Genomic DNA, 27346 nt, shown 5'->3' on the forward strand with positions numbered 1-27346 from the left:
GTGCCAGAGCAAAGGGGGTCAGACACCACCATGCCTGCGACACTCGAACACAATGCCACTGACGGAAAGCGGGCATATCCGAGGGACCACAGACATTTGGTGCAAAGCCTGGTAAAGAAAAGGTCCCAGGTGCATCCCAGGATTATTTGTCATTCTGACATCTAGAAGGAGAAGGGGTCAGCTGGACCATAAACGGCCAATGTTGCCAGCTGCGCTCATGTTCAAACTGTTAACGTGTTCACGATCAAAGCACCTTTCTTTACGGAGTGGGTGGTACAGATTGCAATGTTGTGTAGATTGGAGAAAATGGAGGCATCACAAGCACCCCTATTAACGACGGCTGGAAAAATGGCAGCCTAGCCCCCCGGGACGCAGAAAGCTACGGTGACTTAGGCAACAACGGTACCAGCCACTTATGGAGTGAGTGGCTCAGTGAGTGCACCGGCGCGGCGTGAGTACCTTTCATGCAGCATCTCCTCTTCACTGAAAATCAACGAGGCTGTTGAGGGTTTTGCCTCCGTTCTACACATGGGGAAACCAAGGCTCTGTGAGGGTCACTGAGCCACTGAGTGAGGTGTCTAAAGCTAGAGATTAACTCGAAGCAGCTCCCAAATGTCTTCTCCAGTTTATGGTAATCTGCAGATTCAGGCAAAATAAAGATATTCTAACAATGGGGTGGAGAAGAATTACTAATCAATTGCTGCTATGAAAATAGGAGGAAGAGATTAAATGAAAGTTAGAAACAAATAGGTGACATATATAAAATGAGTCAGTGAAGGTTTGGTGTCAGAAGCAGCAGTTACAGAGAAAGTGCAGTCTATGACTGAACGACTCCATCCAGTGAATGGATCATTCTGTCCATCCCTGGGAGAATTCTAAATGATGGCCTGTCATTGGGGGCGGGAGAGGGGGACGGTCATAGCATCTACCACAGCATCACAGCATGATGAGGGCCCAGGAAGGTCAAGTCTACGGAGTCAATCTCACACAGAGATTTCGAGGTCTGTCCATATTGCCTTCTCCCATCCAGGACGCAGAAAACCCTTTCTTCTCGAAGACATTTATGGAACTTCATGGTACCCTCTCCACAGCAATCATCCCACAAGAAAAAACAGGAGTAGACAGGCATATTTGCTTTGAAGCAATGGCAACTTTGCCTTCACACTCGAGAGCCATGGAAAGAGAACGCTTATTCCAGAGAGTTCCATCAGGATTTTTATGGTGCAGAACTGACGGATGCCATTTAGTTTTAGTGGACCTTGACCGTGAGTTCTGAGAGATAAGCAAATACAAGAGCAAAAGAGGCACTCCTAGATTATAACACTTTCATAATGAAGGTAAAACATCACGGAACATCACTTTCCCATTAAGAAAGCCAGGAAGCTGCGAAACTTGTCATCTCTGTATTTCCTTCTTTTAGATTTTACTTTGTATTGTAGGGTAATGTTTACTGATGAATGATGGAGGCACTTCAAGGTGGATTCATGCACATATTTCTTAATCCAGTTACTGTGGAGGAATTAGGGAAAGCTAGGGGCAGATGGGATATGTATAGGGGTAGGCAATTTTTATTTAAATCAATCAGAAAAATGTAAGTAAAGAAGGTAGGGAGAAATCACGCATGAAAATTATAGAATAACCAGAATAATCAGGAGGACCCAAATGGATGTGGATGAAGAATGACCAGAAGGGAGTACTGTCCTATCACCTGTATTTCCTCCGTGTGTAAAAGTCAGAGGCGACCCAAATTTGCATGAATCTACAAGACTCGAGTGCAGGGTCTTAGCTAAATACTAAAAAATGTCAAGTAAAGCGGCTTAGATTCACTTTAGAAAGACAAATCCTGAGGCAGTTTATAAACCTATGATCAAGAAAAGAGCAAAATGCAAAGGTGTTTGAAATGTAGAACCAGAGGCACGGTGCTGGGCACCCCAAAAGTCAGACTTTCCTTGAGCATCAGTGGGTCAAGGGGTATGCAGAGCCCTTTTTATTTCCTTCTATACCGTCTTTGTAATAACGCCACAAACCATGCAATATTAATTGCCCACGTTTTACGGGTGAGGCTCTTGAGGCAGATAAATTAAGTAATATGTCTAGCATTACCCAGCTCTGGTAAATAGTTCAACAGCGAACAAAACCCATGCAGCCTGGTCCTGCAACCTGCACTCTCAATCAGGTCTCTGTCTTCACGGAGAGCAGGGCATGTGGGTAAGCAGGCGATCACGTGGGACTCCCGTGCTTTTCATTCAGGCGAGTTGGTGCCTCAGTAGCAATAGAAAAGCACCTTTTGATAGGTTTAGCTCACAGTGAATTAGTCAGACCCACTTTGAAACCGGAGCGCTGAAGGTAAGTTTCCAAGAGGGATAAAGGAAGTAGGCTGAGAGTCAGAACTAGTCTCTTCTCTGCCACTAACTCGCAAGGGCAATGTGGACCATTCATTTGTCTTCAATAAAACTAAGGCTTACTCATGTCTAAGACCACATCAAATGCTGGTATATAATGGCCCAGAGAAGCACGTTCAGTGAATTGGTAACAGAGTGACAACACTTACAAATACCTGTAGTGAGTCAGCAACTAACTTCCGTGTATTACGTGTCTATTTCCACATACTATTTTTGCGTATAAGCTTATAGTTCTTCCTTTGTGTTTCATACTGGAAGATAAATGAGCCAATCGTGACATGCAAATGCACATACTATTTTCTTATCGTAGGACTCTCCGCTGCTGTAGGTGGTGGCCAACGTGGATGAACACTCTTCCAGGTACCAGGGCTTCTTCCCACTCTCGGCGGTGCTGCTGATGGAGATGGTGTAGATGCTGTTGGTGTAGCCGTCGCAAGAACAGTGGTCTTTGCTCCTTCCACCGTTCCCCGAGGCCCAGACAAAAACAGAGCCAAGGCCTCTCCGCCCCTGTTCACAAACAGAAAAAGTTAAATGATGGAAAACACAGATCACAGGTGCTCAATGGAGAGAAGATCAAAACCAACAGGGCCTCATCGAGCATTTACAGGAGGGCAGTGATGCTCTTTTAATAACATGCTGGACTTAAGCTGTTTTTCGAGGTGAGAGGGGTTGCTTTTGGAAACTAAAACAATCTGTACGTAACATACAGCCTGGTGACTATGGATAATAATCCTGTATTGCTTATTTGAAAGTTGCTAAGACAGTAGATTATTATTTTTTTTATTTTAATGTTTATTCTTGAGAGAGAGTGAGCATGGGTTGGGGGGGAGCAGAGAGAGAGAGACACACACACACACACACACACACACAGAATATGAAGCAGGCTTCAGGCTCCAAGCTGTCAGCACAGAACCTGATATGGGGTTCAAACTCACGAACTGTAAGATCATGACCTGAGCCAGTCGGACGCTTAAGCGACTGAGCCACTCAGGTGCCCCCTAAGAGGGCAGATCTTGAAAGTTCTCATCACTAGAAAAAAAAAATGTATAGCTATGCATGGTGATGGATCTTAACTAGACTCACTGTGGTGTTCATTTTACAATATATACAAATATCAAAGCATTATTTTGTATATTTGAAACTAATATAATGTTATAGGTCAATTACATCCCAATAAAAAAACCTAACACAGTCCCTTTCAGAATGCAAACTGGTGCAGTCACTCTGGAAAACAGTATGGAGGTTCCTCAGAAAATTAACAATAGAGTTATACTATGACCCAGCAATTGCGCTATTAGGTATTTATACAAAGGACACAGAAATGCTGATTCAAAGGAGCACATGCACTCCAATGTGTATAGCAGCACTATCAACAATAGCCAAATTATGGAAAGAGCCCTAATGTCCATCGACTGATGAATGAATAAAGATGTGGTGTATGCGTACAATGGAATATTACTCAGGGACCAAAAAGAATGAATTATTGCCATCTGTGACAACATGGATGGGACTAGAATGTATTATGCTAAGCAAAATAAGTCAGAGAAAGATAAATATTGTTATGATCTCACTCATATGTGGAATTTAAGATACAAAACAGATGAACATAGGGGAAGGAAAGGAAAAATAAGGTAAATACAGAGAGGGAGACAAACCCTAAGAGACTCTTAAATACAGAGAAGAAACTGAGGGTTGCTGGAGAGGTGTTGGGTTGGGGGATGGGCTAAATGGGCTACGGGCATTAAGGAGGACACTTGTTAAGATGAACACTGGGTGTTGTATATAAGTGATGAATCACTAAATTCTATTCCTGAAACCATTATTACACTATATGTTAACTAACTTGGATTTTAATTAAAATAAATAAAATAATCCATTTCACGTGACACAGTCATAGAGCACCAGTGATTACAATAAGAGGGCTCACGTTCAAGTAGGCGGCCACCATGGACCAGGCAAAATTATAATCGTCTTGCATGAATCAGACCAAAGTCTTCCAACAACGCTGTGGGAATGGTACAATCTTTGTTTCCATTGTATAGATGAAGAATTGAGTTACAGAACTTCAGAAATGCTCCCAAGGTCAGGAAGTGGAAGGACAAAATTGGAACCCAGACAGCATGATCCCAGAGTTGGAATACTGTTAGTCGTAATTACCACAGACCTCCAACAGTGCGATAAATCTTCCTCCACACAAAATGGGCGCTTTTACGCTCCCTCAGTTGACATCCGATCAATATGAGGGGTGAAGAGGTTATGTATTTATTCTGCGACTGGATCACATTGCTGGTGAGTAGCAGAATTGGGGACTATGTGCCTTCCAGAGCTGTGCCTCCCCTATGTATGGCATGGGCGTTAATTATGAAGGATGTTGATGGATGCTCCCAGGAATAAATGAATTCTATGATTAGGTATGTTTGGAAAGTCTACGTTAAGCAAAATTAAGCAGGCTCTCCTACTGCAGAATGTAGTGAGTGATCGTTCATCCCAAAACTCTAAGGGGGCGGGGGACGACAATCTGATGTTTTTTCCAAACATATTTGATTGTGGATACCTTTTGTCAACCAGATCCATGAATTTTTTCTTACAAGGCTAGGAGACGAAGTTACATTCTTTAGGCCAAAACTTGGCACATTCTTGAAGATTTTCCAAAGGTTGTGAAGAAATTAAAGAGAAGAAGCAAAGGAGAACATACATGTACTAAAGCATAATGACCATTTGGTTCTCTAAGAGATCATCTTCAGAAGAAAAGAGAGAAAGAAGCCAAAGGGAAGAGCAGATTTCTGAACAGAGTGGAATCCCTCAGAAATTCTACCTTTTTAAACCCCGAAGTCACACTGGCGGACACGTGGCCAAAATCTATCGTTGGTAATGAGACAGTGGTAGCTGAAGCCACATAGCTAGTGAAGGCTGAACCGCTTTCTTGCTTCGAGGCCCTGGTGTTTATGGTCTCAGGTGGAGGGAAAGTATTTGGGCTGCTATTTTGTGCTATGTTGGAATTTCTGGTAAAAGAGCCAAGGAAAGAGAGACGATGGAGAATTTGAAATATCCTTGACAAACTGTCTGTGACCTTGAAACCTCAAAGAACAGAATATTCATGACACGACTTGACTGACCTGAACATAGATTTCTTTTTGCCCTGCAATGTGGAAAAATGCAAAATGATCAGACAGGAATGGGAAGTATTCACAAAGAGAGAGGGGGAGAAAGTTCTGGATGTTACTGCCACAAGACAGCTGGGTCTGGTTTATCATCTTTCGGTTTCCCAACAAAATAATCACAAAATGTACAGAAGCATGCAAAAATCAAGAAGCCATCGTAAACTAAGGATTTTGTTGAATGCTTTCTAAATCTCTAGAAGGAATTACTCCTCACTCCACATCCACTCTGGTGTGGATGGCCAGGTTGAGAAACTCCGGTGACTGACCTATCTCCTCACCTCAGAGACAGAACATCACAGCCAGAGAAGGAAGGGTCAAATTCATCATCGACATATGCCCTCTCTATTACTGAGAGGCTGTGTTCCTGGCAAAAAGCATGATAACACTGGAGCTTTATCTGACAGGTCAACAGAACACATGATGTAATGCCAAAACATTCTTGGTTTAAATACCACTGTAGCCAATAATAGACTAAGAAGCACAAAACTATGAAAAAGCACGTATAGCACAATCACATTTGTATGCCTATATAAAATTACGACTATGTGCCTGTGTATAAAATGCAATGGAAAGATCTTGAAAAACGTACTTGACTTTACTTTTTAAACAATGCTTATTTATCTATTTTGGGGAGAGAAAAAGAGCACAAGCAGAGGAGGAGAAGACAGAGAGGTGTAGACACAGAAAGCAAAGCAGGTTCCAGGCCCCGAGCTGTCAGCACAGAGCCCCATGCAGGGCTTGAACTCATGAACCATAAGATCATAACCTGAGCCGAAGTTGGATNACAATGCATTTCTGTGTGCACATGTGTGTGCACGTGGAGAGAAGTTCATGTTTATAAAGTTATATGCATAAAGCTACCATAAAGTGACAATGTCACAGAACTTACTCTGTTTGGTAAGATTAGGAAAGATTTTTATTTGCTTTCTCACACCATCCTCCATGACCATGTATCATTTTTATAAACAGAAACAAGCACACTTATTTCCCTCTTAATCTTTTCCACATTAAGAGGGAAAACACAGGGCTGATTTTTTTTTAAGTTTATTTACTTATTTTTGAGAGAGAGAGAGAGAGAGAGAGAGAGAGAGAGCACGAGAGCGCAAGCACAAGCGGGGGAGGGACAGAGAGAAGGAGAGACAGAATCCCAAGCAAGCTCCATGTCATCAGCACAGAGCCCGATGTGGGGATTGAACCCACGGACTATAAGATCATGACCTGAGCAGAAACCAAGAGTTGGACACTCAGCTGACTATACCACCCAGGTGCTCCTCACAGGGCCAGTTCTTAAGCGATAATTTTTATTTTATGATCAAGAGGGGTTTTACGCACAGAAGATTCACTGTGTACTAGAAACAACAGAGGCCAACATTTATGGAAACTTACTATGCACCAAGCATTGTACAAACATTCTGTACAATTCAAGTCTCTATCACCATTTTACAGATGGTCAAACTAGGGCTCAGAAATGCTCACGAATGCCAGAGCCAGAATTTGAAACCCAAATGGACTGAAAGCCTGTGCCCTTAACCCTTAACTATAATCTTCTTTTGGGCAAAGCGAAGGCTAGTGTTTGCTGTATTGTTTTCTTAGCCAAATCTCCAGTGTCTTCACTGAGGATTGACATTACAACAAAAGAGCAGACCAGCCTCCATGTCCTGTCCGGACTTGGTAGCAGGTCTAAAATGACAAAGAAAGGATCCGTACATGGTCCTGAGCATTCTGGTGGGGAAGGACATAGGTTCAGATCCAAAACTCGCCCAGAAATCGCAACCTGATCAGGGCTCCCTTAGAAGTAGGACCACAGGTCATTCTATTATGGCAGCATCCAGAGGTGGGACCCTGTGAAGGAGCGAGGATGGTATTGCGGAGTCCTTTGGAGATCCTCTGGGTCGATAGAACAGTGAGTAGCCGCTGGTCTGGAAGTGTTCCTTCCAGACAGAGGTGACACCCTTCCCTCAAACAGAATGTGAAGGAATTATTTTGCAGTTGGGCATGGTGAAGGGAAGCCTCAAAGGACAGTAGGAGGCCAATAGACCCCGCCCCCCCCCAGCCCGTTCAGGATGGAAGGAAGCTGAGGAGTATGGGTCACTGGAATTGGAAAGAGAGGGGCTAAGAGACGCTGAAAACTCATCAGGGGACATACTAACCCATGTTGGCCCTGCACGGAGGGGCCAAGGGAGCATGTACTGAGACCCCAGTCTCTTTCTCCTTTTCTCCCACTTCTTGCCAGTGTATCCTACTGACTCACCCCCACCAGAAGCCGAAGGACCTGGGAGCCCATAGGGGTCAGTATCCCTGAGCATGGAGCTTGTGGAGAGAAGGGGAGATGGGAACTGGAGAATCTAATGGGAGACATCTGCTGTTGTCCCTAAGGTGCCTTATGGAGTGAGTTGTGTCCTCTCCCCTTCAAATCCATATGCTGATGCCTTAACTCCCTAATATGACTGTATTTAAAGATAAGGTCTTTAAAGCAGTAATCAATCGGGGCACCTGGGTGGCTCAGTTGGTTAAGCGTCCAACTTCAGCTCAGGTCATGATTTCACGGATTGTGGGTTCAAGCCCTGCGTTGGGCTCTGTGCTGACAGCTCAGAGCCTGGAGCCTGTTTCGGATTCTGTGTCTCCCTCTGTCTCTGACCCTTTTCTGCTCATGCTGTCTCTCTCTCTCAGAAATAAAATAAAAGCATTAAAAATATATATAAAGCAATTATCAATCAAGAATAAATGAGGTCATAATGGTAGCACGTTCATCTGATAGGACGAGTGTCCTTATAAGAAAAGAGCATGTGCACAGAGGACCGGCTGTGTGAAGGCTCCCTGGAAGCCACAGAGGGAGGTGTCACCAGAACCCAACTCTACTCACACCTTACTCAGATTTCTAGCCTCCAGACTTCAAGAAAATACATTTCTGGTGGTAAGCGCCCCACTCTGTGGTTTTCCGGTGTGGCAGCCTGAGCTGATGAATCCAACGTGAGAGGAGGCGATAAAGGGTGGCATGCCCCCCATGGAGGTGACAGAACAAAGAGATGTTGATGCCACACCATCCAAGAGGCCTTGTGACTTTTACGCACATGAGTATGGTTGAGTATGGTTTATGAATAAAGTACCAGCAATAAACATGAAATCTGTGGGCTGACCTTGCCACACAGATCTATGTGAAAGATCTACGGGGTTCCTGTGAAATAATTAGCAATTCAAAGACTTATTTACTACAGATGCATGGCACATTTCATCAGCGCCCAATCGTCAGAAAACCAAAACATATGTGGTAAAAGAAGAGCTGGCCATTTCTCCAAAACCTCAGAGTAATTTTAAGAATTAAGTTTTAAGTGTGAGATGTAGGGGGAAGGGAAGGTGTGCAGAAGAGTATACAGAGAATTTTGAGACAACGTATTTCCCCAACGTGTAGGAAATGATATTGTCTAGTTTGGTAAAGTACTATGATTCAAACTGGTCACATTTAAATATGATTTTGGATGAAGAAAGAAAAAAAATAAAACATCCTCCACTATAACAGAGTGCCAAGTTAAAAAAGAGCGCTAAGTTAAAAAACTCAAAATGTTTTGTGAAATCTACATGCGACCCATGAGACCAAACTCTATTGTTTTTCATCGTGTATTTAATTGCGCATGTGTTCTGTCTCATGTATGCCCTACAAAAATCAATTTATAATACCCCGTAATTTTATTAGCAGAGGCTAGCAGGGGCCTGGATTTTCTTGTGGTTCAGGAGGTCAGAAAAGGCTACTTTATGTTGCATTACCAATTAAATCCTATACTCCAAGCCAGGTTTTAAAAGCTAGCCAGTGTGATGGTACCAAATTTCTTTCTTTAAAATGGTGTGATTCTTTTCTAGCCAATACAGTTAGATTTTATTATTGTTTTAATAATAAATTTTTAATGGGCATTTTAATATTACTTTCTTTTCCCACATCATTTAGAAAGTATTCTTCAAGGGGAACGAATAAGTGACCAGCAACGTCCACATACTATATATATATAAGTGTGTGTGTGTGTGTGTGTGTGTGTGTGTGTGTGTGTGGCTGGACACTGTGCTCGTGCTTTCACAAATATTAGTCAATTCAGAGCAATACCATTTAGTGAGATATGTAATTTACAGATTTGGAAACCGAGTACCACTAAGTAACAGGCGCACCATCGATAACGGGGATGTGGTAGAGGCAGAGAACAGAGGTCCCAACAAAAGTGATCAGAATGCACGTTATCTGTATGTGTCAATCTGAACGGACAGGACAACAGAACGCACGATGTTTAGGATGAGGCACTCTCCTTTATCTGCAGTGTCTTCCAAGCGTAGCCTGCATGGCCGGTTCCCAAAGTCCTCCCCACTCTGCCCTTAGGAAGAAAAGAGCGCCCCCCGCCCTCCACGGAAGTTCTTCCATATTGGGACCATGGGGAAAGGGGCTTCGGGCCAGAAGAGGTTGGGCCAAGACAAGGATACTCACAACTATTGGGTAGCTGAGATATGAGGAAAGAACTGCTTTTTTTTTTTTTTAAATGAAATCAATCATCTTTTTAACAAAATCAGTCTTGTTCCTAATGAAGCAGGTTCACTGACAGAAATAGGCTTGTTCTGGAAACCTAAGGTCAAGGCGAAATGTCCACCGTGCCCTTGAGGAAGGTATCTGTGGTGCTCACACAAACTGTCCCGGAATTCTATAATATACAGTGCTTGTTACAGCCATAGCTGAGAACCCTCTGAGTCATGATCGTTAGGAGGAGAGAGACTCCCATGAAAACGGAAGCTTCTTAAAGGTGACCTAAGAGGTAAGCCAAGAAGTACAATCCATAGAGAACAAAGAAGGAGCAGGTGGTCACACAGGTCCTAATGTCTTGGGGACAACTGTGGCGAATCCTAGTGTCACAGAATCTTCTTTGGGAATGCACCAAGAGAATGCAGTCATGGTGTGGATTTCAATTAAGATGTCTTTGCGAAAGACTAAAGCCTCTGCCTTGTTTCTTCAATCGGTTCATTAAGGCAAGATTGGGATTAGGATGGGAAAATTAATCACAGCTGACCCTTGAACAACACAGTTTTGAAGTGCACAGATCCACTCACATGTGATTTGTTTTTAAATAAATACAATACAGAAGTGTAAATATACCTTCTCTTCCTTATGACTTTTCTTAGTAACATTGTTCCTCTAGCTTACTTTATTGTAAGAAGACAGCATATAATACATGTAACATACAAAATAGGTGTTAATCGACTGTGTTAATGGTTAAGACTTCCAGTCAAGCAGTAGGTTCTGGGGGAGTCTAAAGTTATGTATGGATTTTGGATTGCATGGGGGGGTCAGAGTCCCTCATCTTCAGGTTGATCAAGGGTCAGCTGTATCTGCAACTGATCTGGACCCAGACAATAACGTGGGCCACTCCACACCAAACATAAGAGAACCGAGTAAGACAGATAATGAGATGTTCTTAAAGAGTCAACAGAAATGTGTCCCCTGAGGGTTAGGGATCTGGACGTTAAGTGCTGCTTTGTCTGAAACAACCCTGTGCCAAAGTGCTAACTTTGTCGGGCTGCTACTGTGTGTCTTCCCTCACCCAGAAAATAAGCACGTGCAACCCAGATTTTTACTATCTACTTAATCCAGGACTCACAGTGCCTGATGTAAAGAGTATACAGGTTTCACTTGATTCTACTTTGGCTCTCAGAATGTTTAATTATTAAACTTTTGTTTTCAAAGCTTATTTATTTTTGAGAGGGAGAGAGAGAGAGCAAGTGGGAGAGAGGCAGAGAGAGAGAAAGGGAGATGCGGAGATGCAGAATCTGAGGCAGGTTCTAGGCTCCGAGCTGTCAGCACAGAGCCTGACATGGGGCTTGAACTCATGACCTGAGCTGAAGTCAGACGCTTAACTGACTGAGCCGCCCATACTTACTGTGCTCTAAGAGTTATTAAGTGATACAGAAGAATGACCGTAAGTATTTAAAAACCAAATTGCCATTAATTATGATTTATTTGGTAATCTGAATGCAACCAACAGCTCACTATTTCTACTTGTTTCCAAATAAAAATTATAGGGTTGAATATGCTTAACAACGCTTTCCAAAGATGATTTGAACAGAGAGCCGACAAGCTAACGTGTCCTCCACCAACACCTGCTGAGGTCCAGTTTTCCTTTGGCTCCAGCCCCGCGTCCACTGCTGTTCTTAATCTTTCCATACCTGCTTTAGAGTGTCTACAACCACAGCTGCCTTGTAGCCCTAAATCGAATTTGAGGAAGGCCTATTGAAAGTTCCACAGACTGACCTACAAAAAACACTCCATGGGAGTGTCTTCACCGTTCTTACTCTATGCTACTTACCCTGTCCATCAAGTGTGATGATTGAAAGCAAATGTGGTTCTTTCTTTTAAACTGCTAAAAGCGAGGCAAAGAAGGCTTGGTGAACAGTAAGCTAGCTCTTCCCATTTTTGCCTTCCCACCATTCTTTGCGTGGTAGGACTTCATTCTCTTGTCCCTCCATCTCAACCTCACACATCTTGTCTGCCCCCCATCAGGCTTTCTCTATCCTGATTTGCTGTGTATACAGTGACTAAGCCGTGTATGTTAAGCATTTTTTTTAATGTTCTGTTGACTTCTTAATAATATACTGAAAATGTGAGACGCAGTTATTGGTGATCCTATTAATTTTACTGCACACAAAAGAAAATCCATTTACATCCTTCCCAAGCTTACCAAATGCAGCCAACTTCTCTTTATAAAGGAAGAGAGAACCTGGTTTATGATTATGGAATCAACTATTGGTGACAATAGTCCCAAGCATTTCTGGTGAAATGATAAACACGTTTATACTTATAACCTACATTTGGGGTCTTTTCACAACATTGTTCATGTTCTACTCCTGGCGTGAGGAGCACTCACTCAATTTGGGGAACCTAAAAGTGACATTAGCTCAGTTTCCTAAAAGGACATTTGGAATAAATGGCCAAAACTAGCGTAAAGAATAATGCATACAATGGAATACGACTTGGCAACGAGAAAGAATGAAGTACTGCCATTTGAGGCAATATGAATGGAACTGAAAGGTATTATGCTGAGTGAAATAAGTCAGTCAGAAGAGGAGAGATATTGTATGCTTTCACTCACGTGGATCTTGAGAAACTTAACAGAAGACCGTGGGGGAAGGGAAGGGGAAAGAATAGTTACAAACAGAGAGGGAGGAAGGCAAACCATAAAAGACTCTTAAATACAGAGAGCAAACTGACAGTTGATGGAGGGGTGGGGGAGAGGGGAAGAAGGGTGATGGGCATGGAGGAGGGCACTTGTTGGGACGAGCACTGGGTACTGTATATAATTGATGAACCATGGGAATCTAGCCCCCAGACCAAGAGCAATACTGTACACACTATGTTAGCCAACTTGACAGTAAATCATATTAAGAAAAAAAAAGAGTAATTAATCAATTCTGCAAATCCAGAAGTCCCCCAGTCTCAAGGTTCCTGATAAAAAGCTACTTTTATATTTACTGTCCGAATAGAAAAAGGAAAAAAAAATGACTTGCTTACCCACCATATCTGCCAGAATATAAATTCAGTAGAACATCAGCCTACTAAAGGCTTGGGAAAACCAATCGCATCATAGGGCTGCTATTCATCAGAAGGGCGGACACCGAGGGTTTGTACACAAAATACGGCTTCTCACACTTATCACCAAAGTGCACCATGACGCGAGACTTGGCTCACAACAACAGTATTCCGACACCGTAGATTTCTTTCACTTTGTTTACTTGTAAAGCATAACTGGAAGAAGAAAATCAGTCTTCCATGGAGAAAAGGTAGAGGAACATCTAGGAGGAACTAAAACCAGGTGTGTTTACGAATGGAAATAAATATGCTTTCAAGCAAAGGATTCTATTCCCGTTAACCTTTAGACGTTCCGTACATTTAGGAACTTCATAATGAGTATGAAAATGTGGAGCTGAATAACATGCTATGGATATTACTTAAAACCAGACACAGAGACCTTCGGAAGTTGACGTTTTCAGTTCCTCCATCAGGAAACTAAGGAAATGAAGCTGGCAGACCCAATTAGCGGCAGAGCTAGAACCATATGGGTACGTTCCCATCTCGACTGAAGTGCTGATCCCCACTGCGTGTTCCTAAAAGTGCGTAACAACACGGTTTAGGGAAACCTGGTTGACAACAGTGGACTGGACTAAACAAAAATACAAAAAAGCTTTCTCCTCCTGCGCTATCTTATCTGCCAAATCAACAACTTCCAAATAATTCTCTGCCTTTTTTTAAAGTATATTTGTTTATTTTGAGGGAGAGAGAGCAGGGGAAGGGGGGGGAGAGAGAGAGAGAGAGAGAGAGCGAGCGCGCGAGAGCGAGAGCGCAAATCCCAAGTAGGCTCTGCACCGTCAGTGGGAGGAGCCCAGGGCGGGGTTTGAATTCACAAATCCATGAGAATCTGACCTGAGCTGAAATCAAGAGTTGGGTGCTTCACTGACTGAGTCATCCAAGGACTCCTAATTATCTACTTTTAATGCTCTCTCTGTAGTCAATTTATATTGGTCAATCCTCTCAGTTTTTCTCGGACCTCGTCTTCCTCGTCTGACTCACCGAACTCTCAGCAAACTCAGGTTATTGTTTACTTCTGGTCACTCCCACAGCCTCCAAGTTTTGAGCCCTGCCCAAGCTCAAACAAATTAGGTTTCTCAGTTCCTCATTGCAAGCAGCTAAAAAAAAATACATATATGCTCCCTGAAATTAACAATACCAACCTAGCCATTCTGGGTACACCCACCATCCCAGCATTCCTATTTTGGAGAGGAAAAGCAGACATACATGAGAAAAGTTTCTACATCTTGGATCATCCCAGAGCAAAGGCAAAATCATGTTCAGGATTGTCTCAGGAGAGACAGGTTTATGAAACAGAGAAGGACATTGTCAATATCACCATGAATTACCGATTATGAAACTGCCCAGAAAGATACGACACCTTTAAATTGCTATCAAAGGAGGAAAATTTGAAAGATTCCTTTCACGGAGAGTAAAAACATTTACTACCAACAGGAGTATGAAAGGGATTTACTGTAAATGTTTGGAAAGGCGTTTGGAAAGAAGGACAGAGGGATATCCCAGAGATAATGAAACGTTTAGACTCTTCTCTACATTAGTTACAGAATGGCTCACCATGGTGGGCTGGTCCCAGCTCTCAGCTCAACTCTGACAGAGCAAGCAAGCTGTTCCTCTCTAAAGCCTACCATACAGTTTGAACGTCACAGGCCTCCACTCCACGAAATTAACAACCTTGATCTTTTGCGGAGCAGCCCGTAACATTTCTGAAAGGGGGGAAATCAGCCCTCTACAGTTTCTTCCCATAAACACAATCCCGATTTCAATGAAAGCAAATCGCTCTTCTGAAAAAAATTACAGCTGATACTAAGCTTATATAATTTACAAGACCCCGTGGTGGATACTCCGGGGTCCTTCGAGATGCATCAAAGGGGTCCTTCTGCTGAGGAGAAGACCAGACATAGGTGTGAGCACAGCATATGTGAGATCTCAGGCAGTCTTCATGCCGACTCCATAAAGTGGGTATTATCACCTTGTTTTCTTAAGGAAGCAAAAGTTCTGATAACACAGTAACTTGTTCTGGGTCAAAACACTGGAGAGAAACAAACATTCCAACCCAGGTCTCTGTGTTGTCAAGGTCGGTACTTTCCAGGGATGAAGAGAAAGAGACAATACAGTGAGGTTCAGAATATGCCGAGTCAGTTTGCCCAGAAGATGGTTCCCAGGACTTTAGAGAAGAGAGAGGTACCTGGGGTAGTGTTCACTTCCCTGACCATGATTACAGCTACCGTTGACAGAGGGCTGAAGGTGCATAGACGGGCCCATGTGATGCACTTGATGGGAGTGGGTTCACACAGCATGGTGGTGAAGAGCACGGGTGTGCAAGAAGACAGACCAAATCAGAGTCACACTCATGCTTCTTAATGATCCGACTGCCTAGTTTGCTAAGACTTAGTGTCCCAATCTATAACCTGCTGAGGTCCTATGGAGATCGGCCTCATGCTTAACCCAAGTTCTATCAAAATACATACTAATCATGATGTTTACAATCCTGAATATGAAGTTTGATGGTTTTCATCTTCAAGAGAACTGTAGGCTCAGGTTAAGTGAACAAAATCTGCTATAGAAGACGGATCTACTTCAAAATCATTTGATAGTAGCGACTCAGTTCAATTTATCCTTGTTTATTTCACAGCGCACTTCTTTTTATCCTGGTTACTGCCACGTTGTGCTAAAGAAAACTGCCATTGCCTTTCTTAAATGTATGTTCTGAATCACAGAAATTCAGGATTGGTATGAACCTTAACTTGACCCAATACAATCCCTGTATGATTTTGTATTTTCTCTATAAATAGGGACATCCAGACTATACTGGAATGACTTCTGCAATAAGGACCTCATGCCCTCCTCAGTATGTCACTACAAATAGAACAAAGAGAAAAAAAGGATTATTACTGATACCTAGTTAATCCATAAATAGAACAGAGAAAGTTAGAACGGAATAGTATAAACTCCTCACGGAGTTAAAAATGAATCTCTAACACTAAAAAAAAGATAATAAATTTGACATTTGCACTTGTACAAGTCTAGGATAAATCTGTGCTCATTAAATGCATGACAGCTCACAGCAATATAGTAATCTAAATCGGATGCTCAGATAACAGATAACTTTGTGAAGACTGTAGAATGTGAAACCACGTATGTATCTAAAAAGACAAACAATTCTTTGTTTCCCAAATAGAAAATGGTATGTTGAGCCCATTTGGCAACTCACTTCTTAGCTTTGTTAAAGCTCTAAAGGCACAGAGTTACACCAGGATACAGTTAAATACTGATGGAGGACTTTTAAAACAAATCCCAGTTAGAATCAATTTTGATTAAGTGGAGCCAATATTAAATAAACTCCCCTGTCTATCTTTCCTACCCATATATCATTGCAAAGTTTTATAATGTTTGCCAACTAATTTAACAGCAGTCTGTCATTTATTAAAATGCAAACTGGTACCACGCCTGCTAAAGCTGGATGTATATCAGATAAAAATATATTCTTCCCAAGTGGAATCCATTAATTTTATTATGATTATTATTACTGCGTTTATTATACAAGCTCATTATACCTCTTCTCTCCCCTTCTGGTGAACATATGCCTTTAATTTAAGGGAGGAGAAATGTGTATATGTGCACGGATGTGTATACAAAAGACAATGTGTGATTGTGAGGCAACCTTGCATTTTCAGCGAATATTCCAAATATCCAATCAGGTGTACAATTGGTAAATCGCAAAAGGAAACTGAGGATGGGAAGAGGGTACATTAATCAGAGATGTCATAAGAAACTCAACAGCCAGGCATGTGCTAACAGATGTTCAGAAAACATCCTGGTTTCCATCTGGACGCCGGAGTAGAACAGAATGAGGAGACGATGAAGGTCACAGTTCCAACAGGGAGATTCCGGGCCAATGATCTGGATTTCACCTAACTTTGTTCCCCACCCTTGACCACTGGTTCCATTATAAATACACTGCAATGCTTTAATCGATAATCCCAAAGCCTGAAAAGCTCAAAGAGAAAGGATCTGGAATCGAAAGTATCCTTGTAGATAGTACGGTAAACTAAACTCTATAACCTATGTTCCTACAATATCTACACCGAGCGACAGGATTTCTCCAGATAAAAGACTAAGGTTAATGCCAAACCAGTGCATGGGATGCAATGGGGGCTCAAGCCATGATTTTCAGAGTAAAATAATAAGGGAAGTTCTGGTAATCTGAATATAGGGTTTTCTAAGTATGAAAAAAAGGGAAAAGATTCAACTCCATTTTTTTTTGTTGTTGTTGCCTATTTTCTACAGGGTATTATTAAATATCCTTGTCGGGAAATTGTGAAAAGTTGTTGGTGCACGAGATGCCTGCTGATGAATGTAAAAATTCACCAAATATGATTACAGTGTAATAACCTGGATGGGGCAGAAAAAAGGCCTGCAGTGCAATGAGGCTCAACACAAGGTTTGGTATTGTGTGCTGGGTCATCTGTCCTCACTGCTTACCAGATCCTAGTCCCTGAAGGAACTTTGGGAATTTACTTGCATTTTATTTAGAACATTTGTTCATCACTACATGGAGAGCCTCCCAAAGACAAAGGCTGAGTGGTGTTCATCTTTCACTACCACCTGGCCAAGTACCTAGACTATTATCACCACCCAGCGAATGTCTCCTGAACGCAACCAGGAATAAATGAATGAGTAATGAGTCCCATCAAAGAAAACTTTAGGCACTCGGCTTCTTATTCTGATACCAAACGTCGGGTCACTTCTATCTGAACTGCTCTCGATCAACTCATTCATTTCATAAAACCATTTTCCTATTGAGAATGGCCTGGGTAGACAAAGCGAAGAGTTTCCCCACAGGCCGACTGTGCCAGTCTTACCGACGGGCCAGGCCAAAGGTTCACGGAGGTGAGTGGAATCGCGTCAGTTTGAATGAGAGTGACTTTTCAATGGTCCTTTCCTTTGATGGCATGTAAGATTTTGATTCTGAGACCCCTGGCAAGATTGTGAGAGACCTTTGTGCCCTGCTAAGAAGCTTAGAATGTTCCTTGTCGGCCATAAGGAGAAGTGATGAGTTTTAAAGAGAAGACAAAGGGCAAGATTTACATACAGAAAATATTTCTTTGGTGCAGTGTTCCTGCTGAATTGAAAGCTGGAGCTCAGGCTGGGAAGAGGGAGCCTTTGGAAGGACTCAATGGCTCATGGCCTTTGGGAAGATGTTGGTTCTCACTGAGGATAAGAAGACACTTCCTTCCATTTTCGGAAGGAAGACAGGGGAGAAAGACTTGTTGGATGACTAGCCTGAGGAGAAGAAGAAACCACACACTTTAGGAAGGTAGACAGGGTGAACAGTAGTGACATCAACCAGTAAATAAATACACAAACGTTTGTAAAAAAGATTCAGCCACTCAAATCATTTCCGGTTCTAATGTTCCGACTCTAACAGTCTAATGGGTTTCGCTGAATTTTCATAAAGCAAGTTCCAAACTTAAATTTAAAATGCAATGAAATTTGACACCAATTTAAAACGAGTTACGGAAATAAAGCTTTCATGTGGGTAAAGTTTAGAACATTGAATAAATCAAGTTACACGCATCTCTTTACTGCAGAACTTCTCAGAGCCTTTAATATGCTTTGAAGTTCCCAGAGGGGGCCTATAATAAGTGGTGTTTCTCAAGCCTACTTGAAAGCAAAATCCTCCTCCTACCCCTCCCCCATTTTGGGGCATTTTATTAAGTAGTGTTTGGTGGACTAGACTTCAGAAAATATTCTCTTGGATATTTTGGCCCATTTATTTTGGCCATTCCTTAATAATAACCTCAAGACTGTATATTTGCCTTCTTTAAGGATCATTCAGCAATATGAAATGGGTTAAACGCAGATTATGGACAATCAAGACCTATTACAGTTTTCTGCAAGATTAATTAGTTATTTCACTTTTAGTACCCTGGCCTCTTCAGAAGTAATAATGATGAAGACTCATAACATAATTAGAGACTTTACTAGATTCCAGAAACTCTGCTGCTTATTTTACAGGCATTAATCATATAATCCCCACGACAGGCCTATAAAGTGATTGCTAGCATTTAGGTACAAACTGATCCTCAGAGAGGCTAACTAACTTGAACAAGGTAAGAACATACTACAACCCAGTAGAGAGTCGGAATCCATAGTCGGTGGGCATTAATCACCAGAAGCTACCATGTAGTTAATAAGTTATTTCCATATTATAATAAAAAACAAAGCAAGTGTGAGCCTTACATGAATTCATTCAATGTACACAGCAAACTGGCATGGAATTCACCCATATATTTGTTCACACATTTGGTCACTCATCACCAAACAGCCACTGTTTTAGGTACTTGGGATACAGCAGAGAACAAAACCTCCCATCTCTTACAGAGGAGACAGTTCATCAGCAAGATAAGAAAACACACAAAAGAAGGGCGCCTGAGTGGCTCAGTCGGTTAAGCGTCCGACTTCGGCTCGGGTCATGATCTCATGTTTCGTGGGTTCGAGCCCCGCGTCGGGCTCAGTGCTGACAGCTAGCTCAGAGCCTGGAGCCTGGTTTGGATTCTGTGTCTCCCTCTCTCTCTGACCCTCCCCTGTTCACGCTCTCTCTCTCTCCCTCTCTCTCAGAAATAAATAAAACATTAAAAAATTTTAAAAAAAATGGAAACACACAAAAAAGGAGAGAAGGCTTCAGAAGGGTTGGAGGGTTGTGTATTGTGGACCAGAAGAAGCAGGCAGGACTCCTTGTCAGGACAAATTAAATGCGGGGTCAGAGGAGAGCCCTGGGTTTCACAAAAGAAGGTCACCGTGGTCTTGACAAGCAGAACCCCGGTGCAGTGAGGGGTCAGGGTTCTGATGAGCGGCTTCAAGAGACGATGGGAAAAGAGTTTGTAGGGGGCAAGCATGAACAATGGCTTCAAAGGGAAAAGGAGAAAGGAGTCAGTAATTGGAAAAATATAAGAAAACTACAAGAGGGCGTCTCCCCTCTCTCTCCTGAGACAGAATTAACAGTGTGTGGACGGCAGTCACATGGATGAGAAGGGAGTTTTGATGATGAAAGAAAAGAGAATTGACTGGGCCATGCCTTCAGTGAGGTGAGGAGGTAAGGCATCTGGAAGAAATGGAGGGGGTGGACTTAACATAGAAGGTGAGAAACGAATTCAACCTCAGAAACAGGAGAAAAGCTCCGCTATGTGGTCACAGATGAGACAAGCAGGTCAGCGGGTGCCAAATAAAGCAGGTAGGACAACAGGTAAAGTAATTTATTAGATTTCTTGGAGGCCCACATTCTGACTTCTCTAGCTAGGCTGAATATCTATTTTCTGTAAAATTGGGGAGAACGGGGATCTACCTTATGAGATTATTGTGAAGTAAAAGTCATCCTCTGAAGCGCCTGCCTGGATTAGTTGGTTAAGCGTCCGACTTCGGCTCAGGTCATGATCTCACAGTCTGTGAGTTCGAGCCCCATGTGGGGCTCTGAGCTGACAGCTCAGAGCCTGGAACCTGCTTTGGATTCTGTGTCTCCCCCTCTTTCTCTGCCCCTCCTCACTCATGCTATGTTTCTCTCTCTCTCCATTTTTAAAAAAGGGTTTAAAGTCATCTATTTTGTGGCTCAGAAGAGTGACCATACTGTGACAGAATGGCAAATGTTAAGTGTTTCAGTACCATTACTAATATGATGATTACCACCACCACTATCATCATCATCATCATCATCATTAATTGTACACAACCTGAATTATGTACCTTTAATTCTTGCATTTAATTTTACAATGCCTCGGCATCAAATAAAATGTAGTCTCTGGGGAGAAGAGCAAGTTGTCAATTGTAAAACAGTTTGTTCAACATAGTTTGTCTAATGTAACGGTGGCACATTAATTCTAAAGGCCGTAAATGGAATCAGTTCTGATTGTGTTAAAGTCTCTGAAAAGAGTCTTACATTCTACTGATGCAAACACTTCTCTTATAGCAAACACAGGGAGCATTTCTGAAATCCAATATTTGCTACGTTTTTTGATTAGCAAGCAGGAGAAATGGATGCAATCAATATTTGGATTCCCTGAGCGAAACATATTCGCTTTGGGAAAATCTTTTTTGATATGTAGGCTTCTCCCTCTCGCCGCCCCTTGCCACCTGCCGTGATGTCACTGCTCCACCTGGTCCTATTTATCATCAACTCTTCCCTGGACCATTTCAACCGTCCGCTCTCCCCTCCCCATCACTTTTCCCACACAGCGTCCATTCCCTGGACAGCAGCGAGCTTTTAAAGCTGTGTGTCCCCACAGGCCACTACTCTACTGAAAACCTCCAATGATTTTCTGTAATGGAATAAAATGCAAACACACTCCGTGGTTTAGAAAGCCCTGCTCAGCCGGCCCCTGCCTACCTCTCCAAGCCGTCTCCTTCTACCTGCTTTCCGTCCACGGCGCTCCCATCACCCAAATTAGCATTTTGTTCTGTGAACACACCTGAGTGTTCTCCCTTCGGGGTGCTTTGCCCTGGCTCTTCCTTCTGCAGGGAACGTTCCTTCCACCTGACTGGCATCTTATCAGTAATGTCCCCTTCACGTATCCTTACCTACAGAACCTTCCCTCTTTCCTGTTTATCGTGTTAATAACACTTATCCTTAGCTCATAGTCTTGATGGTTTCTACATTTGTTTCCTGCCTAATGACTATAATGTAGAGACTTTTATGTATCGCATACATAACTTAGATGGCTCCTTCATTGCTTTATCTACATTGAATAGAAGGTGGGAGTACACTGAGTTTAATAGAAAGGATAAGTACATTTCAATTCCCCTACTTTTGTAGATGATACAGTTAAAACCCTACTGGGCCAGAGTGACTTTAAGCTGTCACATAGGTTTTGACCTCGCTACCTGAGGGAACTGTTGTCCTCATCATTTATTCCTTCATTCCTTAAACCACTTAATCAATACGTCACTTATTTATCTCCTAGTCGCACTTGATAATCTAACTTGGTATAGTTTCCAGCGAATCATTTTCTATATATTTGACCACGTATATTACATAAAGAACACAACTTAGAATAATCTCAAGGAATATAAAATATACTGTGCTGTTTGATGCCTGATGACAAAGAGGTGCAAGGTTTCTTTCCGCTGGAAGACTAATCTACTGCTTTAAAAAGGTTAAATTATACATTCGCAGATTTAGAGAAATAGCTCTTGGGAAAACATAAATTCAATTCAAGACTACAAACAGATACGTAGAATAGATTTGTGTATCAAGAGGTTATCCTGGGGGCGCCTGGGGGGCTCATTTGGTTAAGCGTCCGACTTCGGCTCAGGTCATAATCTCACGGTATATATATATGCATATACGTATGTATATACATACATACACACACATACCTATAAATAAGATGTATTTCTTGAGCACCTATATGCTTCAGGTATTGTGTCAATTGCTTTATATACATTAACATCTTATTTAACACTCATAACATCTCTTTAAGTAAAGTCCTATTATTCCCTTACTTTAGAAGAGGAAATGGGGAACAGAGATCACCTGATCCATATCAGGTCAGAGAGCAGTAAGGATTCTGGACTCAACCCTAGCTAAGTCCAAAGCCCACATGTATTAAACCCTAAAAACCCTATCCTGTTGATCTAATCATGTCTAAATGGGTCACTGCTGCTTTTCCATAACTGAATGTGCCGGGATAGCAGTCAGAGAATCATCTGTTGTTTTTAAGAGTCATTTCTTTTGTTACTATCTTAACTCTAAAAGCAAAGGGTTCATTTTCAAGCTAGCCCTATGTTGGGGTTTTTTTTTTTAAGACCAAAACCCTGAAAAACCTTCAGTGAAACGTTGAATAAATTACGCATGTCCACATTCTAAAAATTTTGAAACATTATAATAAGTGAGTTCTATCCTTTCGCCTTGCCGCGGAAGAACGCCCACTACCCATATACTGTTACGTGAAAAGAGCAACATGAAGAGGGTTGTGACCCGTCTGTTGTGTGAATGCGTACATGAGTACAGAAAGGTGTAGTTCATACTCAGCAAGGGTTATCTAGTGGGGTGGGAAATCTATTTTTACTTTCAACTTTAGAGTAGGACTTCTTATAATTAAAATAAATTTTGTACTTAATAATGAATATAGAGCAATTTTTTAAAAACCTGTTTCTAAATAGAATCTTCCTGTCAGTTTGAATAGCTTCCTCAGATCTTCCTTCCTATCTTAACCTTTTCCTCCTCCAACCAAAGTACCACATTTTTAATATGTTTTACACACTGAACTTCCAGCTAAGATTTCCATGGAATTCAAGATTCTCTAGAGAAAATAAAGTTGAAAACCAATGGTCCCTATCATCTGATTCAATGGCAACAATTGAATATGGACATTCTCTGTATGTACAGCCCTGAGATTAATTACTCAGTACTAACATTAACCACAGTAATGAGAAATTCCAGCTGCCTCTTTACTATACCAAAAGCCATATACATACAACTTGAAAATTAAAGATGAACTAGGCTTGATTTATTAACCTAAATGAGCATTCAATCGATGGCACAGAGAGAGAGAGTACACTAATCTGTAGCCCAGGGCTTTGGTAATGGAATCGCCAGATTACTCAGAGTACATTCATTCAGTGTTCAGATACCTTGAAAGGAAATTCTAGGCAACGATTTAAAACCCTATTCTATAGCCTTACTGGGCTCAAAAGTATCTAAGAATTGATGGAATTAGAAAGTATGTCTTAACCAAGGCTGAACTATCCTTCAGTTGGGAAGTATATCCTGAACTAGTGAAAAAGCTTTTCCTTCCAGTCTATTTCAAAATAACCAGGAGACAGCTTGGCTCGCAGTCTTGTGATTAAACCCTAACACCAATCCCACAAAGGTAGAAGAAGCATTAGTATTTGCACTTCAATGGCAACATGACATTAACCAACTGCGTGCATTCCACCGCTCCAAATCTGGGCTGACCCCAAGGTTGGCGTAACTTGTAGTAAATTAAACAAAATTCAACCAACATTTACAGAGTACTCACTAGAGTTCCATGTACTCTCCCTGGGTTCTACAAAGCTCCTGAAGATGGGTAGAGCACAGCTCTGCCATCTAGGTGCATACAATTCAATGAGGAAGATACAGGCAAGAATAGCTCTGATATAAAGCACACTATGCTAACGACAATATATGTAACACCGGTAAGAATATAGAGTTTAGCAGGTGCAGGGCAGAGATTGCTTGCACTTAGTTCTAGTTTGGGCAGTAAGAAGGCTTCCGGATGGAGGCAGCATTTGAACTGAGGCTTGATGATGGAACAGACCAGCTCTATAGTAAGAGGACTTAGGAATGAGGCAGGGATGTGTGGGGAAAGAGTATGTGATGAAGGTTAGGAAGAATGAATAGGCTCACATTCCAAAAAAGTCAAAAGAGATGAAGGAAAGGAAGGGTGGGCCCAGATCATGAATAAAAGGTAGGCTTTAAATCACTCAAAGTTTCATTCACGAGTGAGAAACAGAAGGGAGTGGCTTCTGATGGAACGATCCTCCTTTCCACAGTTAGAAGTATACGGCATCCTTATTTTTATGTAATTAAAATATGACAGGGTTCTTTAAGACCTGTAATTTGAAGGAAGCGTTTTATTACATTAGGTTATGTGGTCAGTTTTGGGAGAGGAGGAATGGTGAGTGAGTTTTTAGTGAAATCAAGGAAAATGATGATGGACTGAGCTGCCTAGTTAGGGAACCTGGGAGACAGCATAAAAATAGTATTGCCCTGGAAGACAAGGGCGTATGAATGGGGGAGGCCCAGAAGGCCATTGCTGGGGACCTGGAGCCCCAGAAGGAGAGACTGATTATCTTCATTTCTCCATCCTGCAGTGCTGGGTATTTACTTCTCCAAATGCAAGACGGTTATGTGTTAATGAGTGGATTTCCTCTGAGCAAATCTAAGCATCCAAATACACCTCTGTTCTTGTCAAGGGAAAATTTCTAGCTCTTAGTTCTTTTTCAGAGGATGCAACACACAGTTCCAAAGCTAAATGCGCCTCTTTCCAGAAGCCCGTCTCTCAGCTCAGCGCTGAGCTCTATTCATTCCTCTAAGCTGATGGACTGGGACCCCCAGTTGCACAGATGGCTTCCCAGGAAAATCGTCCCCGATGGACAGAGTATGAGCCGAGGTGCTTTTCCAACCTACCATTCTAACGCCGTTTTCAAAGGCTTGCCGGGTGAGGGGAGCTGGTCCGTCCACGGTCTTGCCGTCATCATCTGGGCCCCAGCTGGCGCTGTAGATATGCACGTGTTGGGGATTGAAGCTAACCGATTTCGCTTCAACCATGTCCGTGACATCGCCATCCAGCATCCGAACCCCTTCCAGACACAAGGGAATTAGCTTGAATAGAGGCTTCACTGTGTAACACCCAAACAGCCCCAGACCTATTCCAATTACAGCATTTGGGGGGCAAAGGATAAACTTAAGCAACAGTTATGTGAGCATACCCTCTCCCCCCCACCCCCCAAAAAAAGGATAATGTAGGATCTTCTGAAGCTTTCTTGGAGAGTGAATTATGTTGCACACGATGAAACAAAACTCCTTTAAATTCTTTTTTATCCATTATTCTCATTTGTAAAGTTTCCACAATTTCTCCCTTCTCTTTGTCCCTGTCTTTGGAGAGTACTTGACAGAGAGAGAGCCCCTAGGCAATCCATCTTCCCTAAATTTCTCTTCATTAGGTAACTTGTGTTCATAATTGGTCTAAAGCATTCTGACCTTAGCGAGCTCACCAAATTTGGAAAGCAGCCAAGTTAGGTGGGTCTAATTTCCTCCATATTTAATATTATCTCCTAATCGGCAAGACTGATGTGAACTTAATATATTAGTTCTTTGCCAAGTTATTTATGAGTCAAATAACAAATGAGAATGTTCTTGGAGCATGGAACACGTCAAATAATTCTCAAAGGGTTTTAATAATGTTTAGTCATTAATCTTCATTTACGTATATTCCTGCTGGACAGACAGGAATTTATTATTAACCTTAATAGGCAAAAGCGGACAGAGATATGCAAAAATAAATTGCAGGTCAAATGTCAGGCTTTCCTTCTTTCCTTTTATTTTTGAGACTTGAAACAACAACAGAACATCTAATCATTAAGTAAACATCTCTCTCCTTCAGCTTAAGCTAAATGCCATCACTGAGACACGGTATTATGCTACAATCCTGTCTTTATGGCTCAAATTCACTCCTTAGAAAAACCTTGTTATCTGGTAGGATTTCAGGCTTTTGTGGCTACCAACACGTTATTTATAATAAAACCACAAATCAGGCAGCTTTAATGCTATGTGGTCTGAGGTGGTACTTCTGGTAGAAAATGAGCCTATTCTTACCAAAAAAAAAGAAACAAAAAAAACCTGGTACCTTCTTTGTGCTTTAAAAAAATGGTTTAACTTGTAACTCTAAAATTTACAAACATAAAAAAACCCAGAAAGAATGACAATGGGCATTGATATCGACAGCACTCAAGAACTGTTAACATTTCTGCCATACTTTCAGTGGAACCTTTTAAAGCTATGTGACAGATAGGTCACTATATCCTTTTATATGTATTTGTGTGTGTATATACAGGTAGTAAATATATATACGTATGTACAATATATGTATATAGTATATGTATACAAATATATAAACACACACACACACACACGTATACTTTACATAAGAACAGTAAAAATAAACACTCAGTACATATTAAACTTCCCTGAATCATCCCTAAAGAAATTGCACTTGACTGTTCTATCTCTTGGCTATCTTTTCCAGTAGACTTGGAGTTTTAAAGGCTGTGTATATAACAGGTGGTGTGGAGAACAACGGTTGTAAAACAAATCACTTTCAAAATTATGAAATGGAAAGTGTACTCAGAAGGCATTTCGACACTTTGTTTTGTGGGAGTAGAAAGCCTGGCTTTCTGCATATACTGGGTCCTAAGTAGCCATTGGTTTGCTTTAATTTGACATGAATATTCAAAATTCATCTGCACAGTTTTTACTAAAAAAAAAGACGAACTACTTCATATTCTTCACTTTTTACTTCTCGCTATTTCAAAGCATAGAAAGGAACTAGAGTTGACCATTGAAAACAACTCAGGGTTAGATGTGCTGACCCTTCCCCACCACCGTGCAGTCAAAAACCCACGTACGACTTTGACAC

General features: G+C 41.7%; 1 protein-coding gene across 4 annotated transcripts in view; it reads right to left on the reverse strand.

Moving 5' to 3' along the window:
- PCSK5 (proprotein convertase subtilisin/kexin type 5) overlaps positions 1–27346 on the reverse strand; it is a 462552-nt gene that overhangs the window by 262668 nt on the left and 172538 nt on the right. For all 4 annotated transcript variants that reach the window (XM_077759370.1, XM_077759369.1, XM_077759368.1 and 1 more), the window contains exons 7-8: positions 25339–25511; positions 2697–2909 (exon numbers count right to left, since the gene is read on the reverse strand). In XM_077759370.1, the coding sequence (XP_077615496.1) occupies positions 2697–2909; positions 25339–25511 (386 nt within the window). The remainder of the gene's footprint in view (positions 1–2696; positions 2910–25338; positions 25512–27346) is intronic.

Source organism: Crocuta crocuta, unplaced genomic scaffold (assembly GCF_008692635.1).
Source record: "Crocuta crocuta isolate KB4526 unplaced genomic scaffold, BGI_CrCroc_1.0 scaffold41, whole genome shotgun sequence".
In the NCBI taxonomy this organism is placed as follows: domain Eukaryota; kingdom Metazoa; phylum Chordata; class Mammalia; order Carnivora; family Hyaenidae; genus Crocuta; species Crocuta crocuta.